General features: G+C 48.7%; 2 protein-coding genes across 2 annotated transcripts in view; one reads left to right on the top strand and one right to left on the bottom strand.

Annotated features, from left to right (window-relative positions):
- CSUI_000423 (zinc carboxypeptidase) overlaps window positions 1-5,635 on the bottom strand; it is a 20,508-nt gene extending 14,873 nt beyond the window's left edge. The window contains exons 1-5 of the mRNA XM_068060657.1: window positions 3,785-5,635; window positions 3,003-3,098; window positions 1,878-1,968; window positions 1,267-1,424; window positions 463-571 (exon numbers count right to left, since the gene is read on the bottom strand). The gene's annotated coding sequence lies outside the window, so the exon portion shown is untranslated. The remainder of the gene's footprint in view (window positions 1-462; window positions 572-1,266; window positions 1,425-1,877; window positions 1,969-3,002; window positions 3,099-3,784) is intronic.
- A 252-nt stretch (window positions 5,636-5,887) lies between these two features.
- On the top strand, window positions 5,888-11,153 carry CSUI_000422 (uncharacterized protein). The gene is made up of 6 exons (XM_068060656.1): window positions 5,888-7,224; window positions 8,403-8,515; window positions 9,205-9,342; window positions 9,715-9,810; window positions 10,401-10,440; window positions 10,792-11,153. Exons 1-6 carry the CDS (start codon window positions 6,348-6,350, stop codon window positions 10,842-10,844), a joined length of 1,317 nt encoding a protein of 438 aa, XP_067927378.1. The 5' UTR covers window positions 5,888-6,347; the 3' UTR covers window positions 10,845-11,153.
- The last annotated feature ends 610 nt before the right edge of the window (window positions 11,154-11,763 follow it).

Genomic DNA, 11,763 nt, shown 5'->3' with positions numbered 1-11,763 from the left:
GGGGGGGGGGGATGATGATACTCGTATGTGGGACAGTCGCGAGAAGGGGGGGAGAGGAGAAGAAGGCTAGGACTGTCGAATGGAAGTGCTGACAGATGTATACATTGCAGAATGAAGTATCACCTCACCCCTCCGTATGAGGACTTAGAGCTCGAGTTTGATCTAAATATATAGCTGAATCTCCCCCCTCTGCCATAGCTACTGGATCTTCTCCTCCTACTAAGTTGTTCCAGTGAAACGAGTGCGGTAGGACTGAATAGGGAGCTTGATCCTGGGCCCTACGCATCAATAGTAGTCCTCGTTCTATGGAAACTCCCCGACTAAAATCGACTTCTCCGTATAATACGACATATACCACCTTCTTTCTACATGCCACTCATGTGAGGAGAGGGGGGAAGCAGCATAGAAGGGGGTAGAGAGCTGCGTAACAAGCAAGAGGTGGCCGTTTCTTTCGGAGATTACCTGGTGTGAATGGTTGAGTGACCCCCAGGGATAAGAAAGAGCGCGCATGCCTCCATGCCACGTTATACCCCCAATAATAAGATTTCTACGGAACAACTCATTGATGGCTCTACGGAGAAGGACCGGGCGGGAGAGCGGAGGGGGAAAGAACAGACAGACAGGGGAGCAAACACACAAGGAGTCGCAAGGGGACAATGAAGGTTTGATACAGCCAGATAAGAGTTACGAGGAACAAGTGCTTCTAGACGGTCTAGGTAATGAATCCAAACACACGCAAGTGCACAGGACAACGGACGCCGCCTTAGGGTACCTTCGCCTGGCTGGAACAGTCTAAACCTATACACATGTGTTGATATATATAGAGATAGGCATATACCAGAACGTACGTGTGCAGGTGTATACAAGAGTCCTTATAAGTCCCACCCCATAGAGAAGCAGAAACCGGCCATTCAACTCCACTCTTTTACATGCGGGATCTGTACGGACACCCTGAGCCTAGGCCTGCCCCCGTTTTCTTTGCCCTGGTGTATCACCTCGTATCTACCTATCTATACATCCGCATATTCTGTCAACAATGAAAAAGACGACCGCCAGGTAAGCGTAGTTCCAAGCATGCATGCGGCTGGCATACACTGAAGTGCATGCATGTATCAAAAGACGTCTTCCATGCAAAGAAGGACTGTACGTTTCTCCCAAAGGGAGAGGGGCAACACAAGACAAGCGGCTTCTTTCCTTCCTGGGCTTTTTGCACTTGAGCATCCCTCCCGACTCGAGTTGAATGATGGCTTTCGATGGGTTCCTCACCTCGCCGCAACAGAGCGAAAGCATTGATCAGCCTGACGCTGATATGGAAAATCTCGGTTGACGTCAATGTTAACCTCCGCTCGGAAGTTCCATGCAAAGCCAACAGCATTGGGATAAGGCATAACTAGTACACGCCGGTGATTCACCAGATACGTCACCTGTAGAGAAAGAGAGAGAGAAAGAAAAAGATACCTAGAGAGATATCTGTAGATACACCTCCAGAGAAGGGACGTGAAAGTGATTCCTCCGCAAGGCTTTTTACATAGCGACATGGGGGGAGAGTTGGTATAGAGGTATGTATCATTTATCATTCGTCGCTGTCTTTCAAAACAGCCATGTCACAGAGATACGTACACACGTAGACACGGACGTACACATAGAATGTAGACAGACTTGCGAGATGACCATGTATATATACGATTGTATCTACGATATACACGTTGTTTATACATAGATACATACCATACGTAGATATCCGGAGGTATATGTGTGTGTATAAAATGGAGAGATATGTAGACAAGGCTCTGATAGGAAATCCACTTCGAGAAGGAGTTAAGAAGAGTTAAAGACCTGTGCGCGGAGAATGTGCTTGAGACCCAAAATAATCTCACCTCTCCATCAACGCCATATCGATCACAGAGATAACGGACAAGTTCAACGGCTGCTGTTGGTCCAGCTCTTTCGTCTCCGTGTATGGCTCCACTGTGTAGAATTGCCCAGCACATACAAAACATCATCAAACATCTATACAGATAGCCTATGCTATGAGAGGTGGGATGTACATACACTTCACATCCATGCGCCAAGAGGGTTCAGACGTAGGGAAACATGAGATGAACTGTGAAGTGAGACTATCACTAGGCACCATGTACAGGTAGGGACAGCCCCCTTTGTTATGCGATGTAGGGAAGGGAGTTCTTCCTTGTTTAAAATAGAAAGGAACAAGAGATGCCTCTTCTACTCCTATCAGATACACAAGGGGAGTTCTTACGCCACTTAACCGTAGTTAGATGAGTGTGACGCATCATACACTGCTTTTTCCACTTGACGGGATGACCAGGAAGGTGGAAGAGAGGACTGCGAGGACCCACGGCCATATGTACCTCCCCATCTACATATATACAGTCTCTAAACATAAAAAACTACGGCTCCGTATCTCTCTCTCACTCAGGTATCTCCAACACCTGTGTGTGCACCTGTATATATATGCATATATGTACACGTATGCTATGGCTGACATGTGCAAGAGAGAACATGATCCTCGGTACATAAGCGAATATACCTTCCTACATACACGGATAGACCGCCCCTGGGCAAGACATTCATGTAGACATCATCTACACCGTTCCCTGTACAGATCATGGCCTTGAAATGAGTTCTGCTCCTTGAGCTCCTCCCGTCTCTCTATAGAAACACAGGAAGTATGCCAAAGAAAGTGACAGCGCTATCTCTACCAATGTATACCAGCTGTGAAGAAACTTGTATCAAAAGCAAACGACCGTCCTATCCGCGAAAACGCGAAACTCTGGTTGGCAACTCTGGAAGGGGGCTTTCTTGCAGAGAAAGAGGTCTGAGGTGTTTTAGCTTTCTTACACCCCCGAAGGGACCACACAATGTTCCTGAAGGGAATATAGAATAGAGTGTGGTTGCATGCGCGCATGCATGGGCAAAACCATCCTCGTAATGATAGATAGTGGAAGAGGAAAAGAGGACATTGGTGTTTTCTATTCTCTTACCTAAAGAATAGAGTAGGAGTTGAAGAAGAAAGAACGTCGAAGTTCCCAACCTCTAGTAAAGGAAGCTCACATTTCATATCTTTGCCGCATGAAAACCTAGAGAGAGGGAGAAAAAAAGGAAGCCAAGAGGTCTCTATCTACACATGGATGTGGAGAATCGTCTTATGAAACAAGTATTGTATATGTACCGTTTCAGTTTCTTGACAGATGGCCATTGAGTAGGTTTGATCCACCCGTCCCTCTCAGTTTCCGACCCCTTGTGAGAGTTGTATATACGGGTGTGTAGATCTGCATGCATCCATCTATGCCTTTCAAGCAACGGATAGCACACGTACAGGAAACGTTTGCAATCTATCACACTTGTTAAGCTATACACAGGAACACCAAGATCTCCACGTGTCAGCGGATGTATACATACACTAGGGGACAATGTAAGCTCGTAATATGGCCTTGTCTTGACGTGTATAATACACCGGAGATCGTAACATACACAGGCAGGTTACACACCAAGTACTCATCAACGAGAAGACACTCGGGCAACTATAGCTGACTCTCGGGTAGGGATATCTTTCCTTAGGGTATATAACCTCTAGATCAACCACTACAGACTCTTTAGCTAACATAATGTCCTTCAGGTCTTCCTTGGTCTACATAGAGATATACTTGTCTCTATTATAACACCCAATACGCGTATCGCAAATCTTTAAACGACCTCACCCTCTCTCCCATCCACCTGGTTTGAGAGAGACACCAAGTGAAGACTGTCTCTTCTTCAACCTTACTTTTCCATGAAGATATTCAAGCCTGTCTCGGCTCCCCAGTCACGGAGTTTGACAAGAGCAGGATAGCTTGAAGCAAGATCTTGAATCTCGTCTAGAATTTCTTGATAGTTATATGGTGGAATAAGAGGTTTCTCTCTTTTCTTTGGACGAGATATACTGTCTCCTTCCCCCTCAGAAGCTGAAGTCGAGACATCCGTTGTATCAGCTGCTCGAGCCGAAACAACATGAGGAAGTAGCAGCGTAGAGACCTGACTAAGGTTTTGTAGACCGGTCTGCCCCGCATGGTTTAGCATGCGGGCAGAAGGAGAATGATACTGAGAACATGGAGCTAGACTTATTAGGGATAGAAAGGACAGGAAGAGAAATAGTAACGTGTACAAGATTTGAAATTGCAAACGAAAACCGTCCAAAGAGAAACGAAAGGGGAGAATCCCCACATATCTCGAGAAGAAAGATTTCCAAAGACACCAGGAAAGCAAAGAGCGATCGCCATTTGCTTCACTACTGTATGCTGATGCAGAGGTTCTTGGTAGATCAAAAAAGGCATCGCCAGTAGCATGAGTCTTCTTCCATCGACTAGTCGAGGCCATCTCGCTAGGGCAGGATAAACACCCCGTCCTTTGTAAGGTGGATAACAAAGAAGAAGAAGTTGAAGAGGCTCCTTTGCGTCTCTTCAACGAGATACTTTCAAAGACGTATTGACCTGCTGACGAAAAGAGAGAACGAGAGGAGGGCCTCTCTGTAATCTCAGCATACGCTGAGGGAATGAAACGGAGAGACGACAAAGGGACCATCCTGCCAATGACCCTATCAAAGCTAGACTGAGAGTGATACTGAGAAGAAGGAAAGGGAGACGAGACTGAGGGCACGCAGACTGAATGACCTGAGCGAAGGAGGAGACCCAATTCAAACGGAGTTGAAGAAGGTAGAAGGGGAGATAGACGTCTGCGAGACACTAAGGATGATGTAGAGGGGGACTCGCGCTGACCGTTATCTTTCGGGTGTATAGACACCACGGAGAATCGCCGACTGCCCAGCACTGTGGGGGAGGATTTCATGAGGGTAGAGGCACGAGGGCCCTCCATCGAACGTCCCCTGCCTTTCCTCATACTTGCCTCGGCGGAAACCCGTCACTCTCTCTCCACAGGTCCCTAGGGCAGATGACAACTGGAGGAGAGGAATGTTTATGAAAGAAAGAGAGTTCATCTGCTAGCGAAGAGCGAAGAAAGGCTAAAGGGTGGAGATCAAACTTGAAAAAGAAGAGCCAGCGTCATCAAATAGCGAACGCGCAGTGCAACATGAATACAATGTACTCCACCATACCCATACCACTGGTTTCTTTCCTTCTGTACGGACATGAACGTTTCGTCTAACGGACCTGAGACCACCCACCAGAGCTCTTACGTCCAAGTCAGTGGTCCTTGAGAGATTCGAAGCAGAGATTTATGCAATCCAAGCCGGGGGCAGGGGAACAAACGTAACCTTCCGTTGAAAGTGTGAAGCAGTCTCAATTGGGAGTGTATGAAACCAAGAGGACGAGAATCGGCTGGTGTTTATCACAGAGCTGCATGCAGCAGAGGAGTGAGCTAACAGGCTAGCGAAACAAAGAGAGAAGGCAGTATGGCATTGTTCTTTTGGACTAGTTCGGAGATGCCAAAGAAACACGCTGATGGTTCATTGGAGGAAAGGTGACTTCCGAAACAGAAGCGTATTCGAGGACAACATCCGTAGGCGCAGATGGGGAGGGAGGGGGAGCCGTGGTCATAACTTTCCTGTCCTTCTGTTCTTGAGTTTGACCCACGATGAAATGCTTGACTGCAGTGACAAGAAAGGAGAGAGGTGAGCTGAAAGCGAGGAAAGAACAAAGTACTACAAGAAAGCTCGGAGCTATCGGTGTGCTTGATGCGCTGATCAGTGGACGACATGCAATCGATTACCCATCCGCCCGAGTAGCTCGTTCGGCCCCAACCGCAAGCCGACTAATAGAGTCTCACGGAACTACGTGTCCGGTGTAGTGGTTAACCGCATGCAGAGCGTTATTCATCACGATGATAGTCTCCCCTTCTTCCCAGGTTGGCGCCTCTCTACTCATGCACATCTACAGCTGTATCGTCAAAGCGCGAATCCCTCTGCGTAGACTTCCTGGATCCAACGTTGTGACTGAGTGTCTCCTTCAACCCGAGACACCGCGTAACTTTTAGGCATCTTTTTAGAAACCAGCTATATCGCTGTTGATACGCATGCGCCAGGTGACGCGCGGCAAGCTGTTTCCTCCCTTGCGCACTCCCATACGTCTTTCATCGCTCATTTTCCGATCCTCTTGTCTCCTGACTTAGATACCTGTACGGTTTCGTTGCGTCTTCACTTCGTTCGAAAGCAATGAGCCCTCCATAATCTCTGGATCACTATCTCGTACCCGTCTGCCACAAGACACAGACAGAGAACAGAGGCGGGCGCCGGCGGGATGTTTCGCTGTCCACATCATTATTCAGTCACATTTTTTTTTATACGTCTGTTGCATTGGAATGCTTTACGACCAAAGCTTATGAGATAGAATTCTCCAATGGCTGCAACAAACGAGAACGAATTAGAAAGCGAGATGGCAGACTCCCTGCCACCCTCAGAGGGCCACAGTGAGAACCAAACGACTTTACATATGGAGGGCGTGCAGCAACAGCATATGGAATCGCAACCCGGAGAGCAGCACACGGAAGGAGACCAGGAAGAGAATGGGAGCAGGACAGAAGAGGCTGAGAAACATACTCCACTATCAGGCGGGATAGCGGCAGATGAAACAGACACCTGTAGATCTCAAACAGAACAAAGCTCGGTTCCCGAAAACGAATTCTACAGTTCAGACGGCACACTTCCTACAGGTTGTCAAGCTGCTTCATGTGCTTCTTCGTCCTCTTATCCCTCCTGCTCATCACCTTCTTCCTCTTCTCAAACTTTCTTCTCATTGTCATCTTCTTCTGTACCACCGCCTTCTTTAGTCTCTGCGGAGAGCTCCTTGGCCAGTGAAGCTGCTCCTCCATCCGTGTCACCTCTCAAGCGTGAAGAAGGTTTATGCACGCCCTCCAAGGAGGGTGTACGTACACCTCAGAAGGATGAGGGACTTACACAGGGAAAACAGGCGAGCCCCACCTCAAGTGATCTGTTCGCGGATGAGATAGGCGACCCTGCTACTATCGATGCTGCTGAAGGCATTCACAAAGAACCCGAGCATGTAGACGCAGATCCTGCTTTTTCACCTTCTTCAGAGAAACGAGAGGACAACTCTGCTAATAAGCCGGCGAAGAGCAAAGCGTTGTCGAGTTCATCTTACGCCTACGGATTGTGGCCGGAGAATCCAAGTCCTTCTTCGAGTGAAAACCGTCAACCCTCACTGCTTCATTTGGCTGCGGCATGCAAGAAGTTAACAAAAGAATCGCAAGCAGCAGGTAGCGCGCGCACTCCCAATCCCTGTCCTTCGCAAGTGTACATGGAGATGTGATACCCTGTGCTACTTCTCGCGCCTGTGATGTGTATCATCAAGGCCTGAGCTCCTTTATGCTGCGTAATCTGCCTGTCTGCATGCCTTTATGAAGGCAGTGGGTCTTTATAACGTGTATTGTCGAGTCATTGATTATTCACTCTAGCTTCAAGTTTCCTCACATTCAATCACCAGGCTGGCTCCGTCTTGCTATGTGTGCGGAGACGTGTACAGACAGGGGTAGGAAGTCTTCCTGCCGTTCTATTCTTTTCTAACTCTTTTAAATGAGAAAGATGCGGACAAGATGTAAACCCTTTGCTCTCTACGGGACTGAGTTTACACTGAGAAGGACGTGATTGTATCCACTCTATCTGTTGTGAACCTCTTGCAAAGGCCTCCTGAGCCTTCGGCCAGCAAGCTTCTTTCGTGGCGTCACGGTGAATGCTCATACGCGTACGTGTGAGAAAGTCTAGATATGACGCATGTACGTACTGTGTATACACCCATGTATGTGTATGTCCGTAGACTTCTCTCGTGTATTTGCCTTGTCTCTCAAGAACTTGTGCCTCAGACTTCGGGATCTGCTAAGGTAATCCGAGAATCTAGAAGCTCCTTCATTCACTATATCTCTGTGCATGGGGGTATGTGCAGAAGGCGTGTAAGCTTGAGAGTTTCTCTTCTCTCTATCTTATCATCGATCTTCGGAACATATATTTTTATTTGACATATATGAAGCTGATAGTGTTCCTGCTTATACGACCTCTCCGTACTGTCGCGAGATACATATGTAAGACAGGTGACTTTCTGATTCGTCCCTCCCTCCGTCAAGAGAACAGGCCATTTATGAGTTTCCCTCTGTGTGGTACGATGGTCCCCCTTCTCTTCATGGAGTAGACCTTAAGGGCTGGCATGAGACATAAATATGTAGAGGGAGACCTTGTAGAGCTAAGGAGATTCTCATTCACTCATTCCTGCTATATCCACAGATGCTTCACAAGGCATCGGGACACTACCCGTGGAGTCCTTCCTACGACAGAGAACAGAAGAAAGCTCTGTCCCGCCGTGCTATCAGTGAAAGGCAAGGAGACATGAGCTCTGAGAGAAATGCTGTACTCCGACTGCTCCCGCTGTGGATGATGTGTATAGACTTTGTAGCTACTCTTAGTGCAGATGATAAGATTCATCTTCAACGGCGATATCACCGGGTGAATAGACACATCGCGTGTCTACCGCCCTTGCGGCCCATGCCTCAAGATAAGGTACGTCCCGTTTTCCATTTCTCATCTACTCGATCGTGTATTCACCTCATGCTTCTTCGTCACATGTTGTAGTGTGTATGTGCAAGCAAAATCCGTCTCCATGTGGAGAGCTTTTCATGCGCGTGCGCAGCTGCATGCAATAAGAAGAAGAAACAAGTGAAAGGGAGTGCTTATGTAAATGAGTATATCTTGATAAGATTGGGCTGATGTGCTATATCTACATACCTCCTTTCCTTCTCCTCATGTAGCCAACTCTAAATACCTTGGGAGTTTCCTTATGTGAGCCCCAGTAGGATCTTACGCCTTCCACAGACCATCAAGACGGTGACTTCTCACATCGCTTACACGCCTGAAGTTCCTTGATCATCCATCCCCATACATGCGCATATATATGTATATATATATATATATATATGTATACATCCAGTAGATTGACTCGCACACACAGGCATGACTAGCGGCGAACAATAATCACGCGCTTTTGTGTGACTAGTTTCAAAAGCACCGGTCATTTGTCTCTGCCTCTCCGCCTGGATCTCTGGGCGCAGTGAGCATCAGAAAGGAGGAATGTGCTCTGTACACTGGAGCTTTCAAACAGGTTGATCTCTCTTCTTTCTTGAGCTTGACCGCCCCCCCTCGTCGTGGACGTGGTCTTCTGTCTCTTTGTTCTGTCTTGTGTGTCGCTAAAGTTTCGTGTAGGCTTTCGAGAGGTTAAGTCGAAGCCGAAGAAAGAGGACGTAGTAGAACTGCTTGAGGAACAGGAGAAGCAACTTCGTAAACTTCAGCCTCACGATGTCGTCTTCGCACATCTTTACTCTCAGCTCAGGGTAAGGAAAAAACGCACTCGTGCTGCCGGATGTGATGAGAAGGGGGTCTAGCATTTTTGCTTTGGCTCAACCATTGTGAAGTCACGCAGGGAAGTCGATGTACACGTGGGTAAAGTTATAAGGTCGTCGTCGTAGCATGCATGCAGCAGCCAAACTCTCAGCCTCCATCCAACCCTTCCCGGCAGTAGGGGCGCACAAGCCCAGCCTTCGGCCTCTGTACTATCTCTTAGATCGTGGGCCCCGGTCTGGAAGCTGTCGACATCGTGAGCTGCTTGGCGGAGAAATGCCTTTCTCCGCAACTTTTTCCTTTTTCTTTGGGAGGGTACTCTCTAAGAAAGACGCCCATTTACTTCGCCCCGTTTGTGAGCTCAGGAGTTATTTCCAGAGAGGGGAGATGCGGCGCTCTACGAGGTGTGTCGGAGAGTCTGTGCTGAGGCGAAGAAAGAAAACAGGAAAGATGTCTTAGCGGTATGTCCAAGGAAATCTATCGGAGTAAGAGTTCAGCAGTCCCGAGAGGACTGGGGGGATGTGTTGTGCGTAGGCAAACGTAGCCATGTGAGGCGTGAAGTGTATGGACAGAGCTCTGTACGGGTGAGAATGAGGAAGTGGGTGTCAGGGAACAAGTCGGGATTGACGTGTCACTCGCTGTTCCTGAGCATGTCTGCCGCGGGGAGAAGGCTATCGTGTGACAGAAGAATAGATGGCAAGATCTTTGGATATCTAAAGGAAGCTACGTCAGTCAATTTTTTTGTGAAGAGGGAAGGAAAGATACAACTCGCTAGAGTCTGAACTGATGCGGTGCAGCCTGTACCAAGCACGGCGTTGTATTCAGGAGGATCGGCATAGATGCCGCTCAGCTAGGTATGTAGAAAACTCGTTGTACATGCGCGACTCTGTTAGTAGTGCTCGCTGAGATACGCACCCTGCAGTGTCTGTACCCACTGCTGCGTGGGTCCAAGTGCCCGTCTCTGTGCCAGAACAGCCGGTGGCGTGCCAGCGTGGACGGGCAGATTTCTTTAACCTCGGTGCTGCCGTTCAACTTTGCTTGTGCGGCACAGCCTTTAAAAAGGACGCTTCTCAACGCACGGTTCGCTCTAGGTGAGTCTCCTAAGACGTCGGAGCTGCACTTGATGGGAGGCCGCTGGAGCGAAAGACTTGGTGTTTCTGAGATCTGCCAGAGTACAACGACCGGCGACGAAAGAACACACTTTTGCTTTGTTCATCCCTACCCCCACGACTTCCTGTCTCGGATGAGTCAGCCAGATTGTGTCACGAGTCGTCCAGCTTCTCCTCTGGTCCAGTGCTGCAGCCCGTCAACCAGACTCGGAGGAAGCTAGTCCGAGAAAAGGAAAACCTGTCTTTCATACGACATTTTGAATCCTAGGACGCTGACACGACGCTGGCAGATGTCTGATACGAAGGACCTTTGTCTTGCTTTACCTCTTGCAGCACGGGAACAGCGAAAGCTGAGGTCGCATTCGACGGCGCCCGAAGATGTCTAATACCAGGGGCACCATCGTACGTCGCTTGGTGTGACTAGTAGTCAGAGGGGTGGAAACGGAGACGAAAGTGACAAGAGGAATCTTGTGAATACAGACAAGTAACTTCTCTCGGAAATGGGTCTCGTCTTTGCACGAGTTAACGTCGTCACACTTGTGAGGCAGAGCTCGCGACTTTCGTGGCAAACGGGTTGACGCTTTTCACCTGAAACAACCTCGGTCGCTCGTTGATTTGATGCAGTTCTTGCTTTGTTACTATCCAACCAGCGGTTCTTAGTGGTAGTTCTTTCCGTCCCAGGCAAGCTCAACAATGTCGGGAATGTGTCAGCCCTGGGCTTGCATCGTTCGTATGCACTCCTGCTCTCATCAGCCGGTTCACGCTCCCGGTGGCCCCTCCGGAAACTGACTGAGACGCGGTGCGGTTGTAGCCGGGATGGTTCGGATTCCGAGGACTCAGCAGGGAAAATCGATCCAAGCAAGTTGGTGATTTCCTAGGAGGATGCGGAGCTCTGTGCTCGAGATGAGTCTCAGTCTCTGTCCCAGTGTAGTCTTTGGTCGCATTCTTAGGCAAGCATATGACGCTGATCCCTTTACTGAATTGAAAGCGGGTACGGTCCGCTGCTTAGCGATGTTTGGTAGATGACCAGACGGCAGGGAAGCAGAATATCAGCTTGCAGCTCACACACATGCCCACTCGTGTTTCTATTCAACGCGAACACGGCAAGTTGTCAGAGCGCCAGGCGCGGGAGATCCTAAGGACGCGAGTGATGCCTCTCAATGCCTATTGTACTGTTTCCCGACGCTCCTTTAATGCCCATGGCCCGTAAGCCAGTGAGAGTATACGTGAGCTGTTGGCGATGAGCTGAAGGTAGACTAGTGAAGGTTTGTGGTGCGCGTCAAATCGGCGCCGGGAATGGCTGCC

The sequence above is a fragment of the Cystoisospora suis genome (assembly GCF_002600585.1).
Source record: "Cystoisospora suis strain Wien I chromosome Unknown contig_174, whole genome shotgun sequence".
Lineage (NCBI taxonomy): Eukaryota > Apicomplexa > Conoidasida > Eucoccidiorida > Sarcocystidae > Cystoisospora > Cystoisospora suis.
The sequence above is the reverse complement of the archived record's forward strand: the minus strand, read 5'-3'. Positions and strand labels throughout refer to the sequence as shown.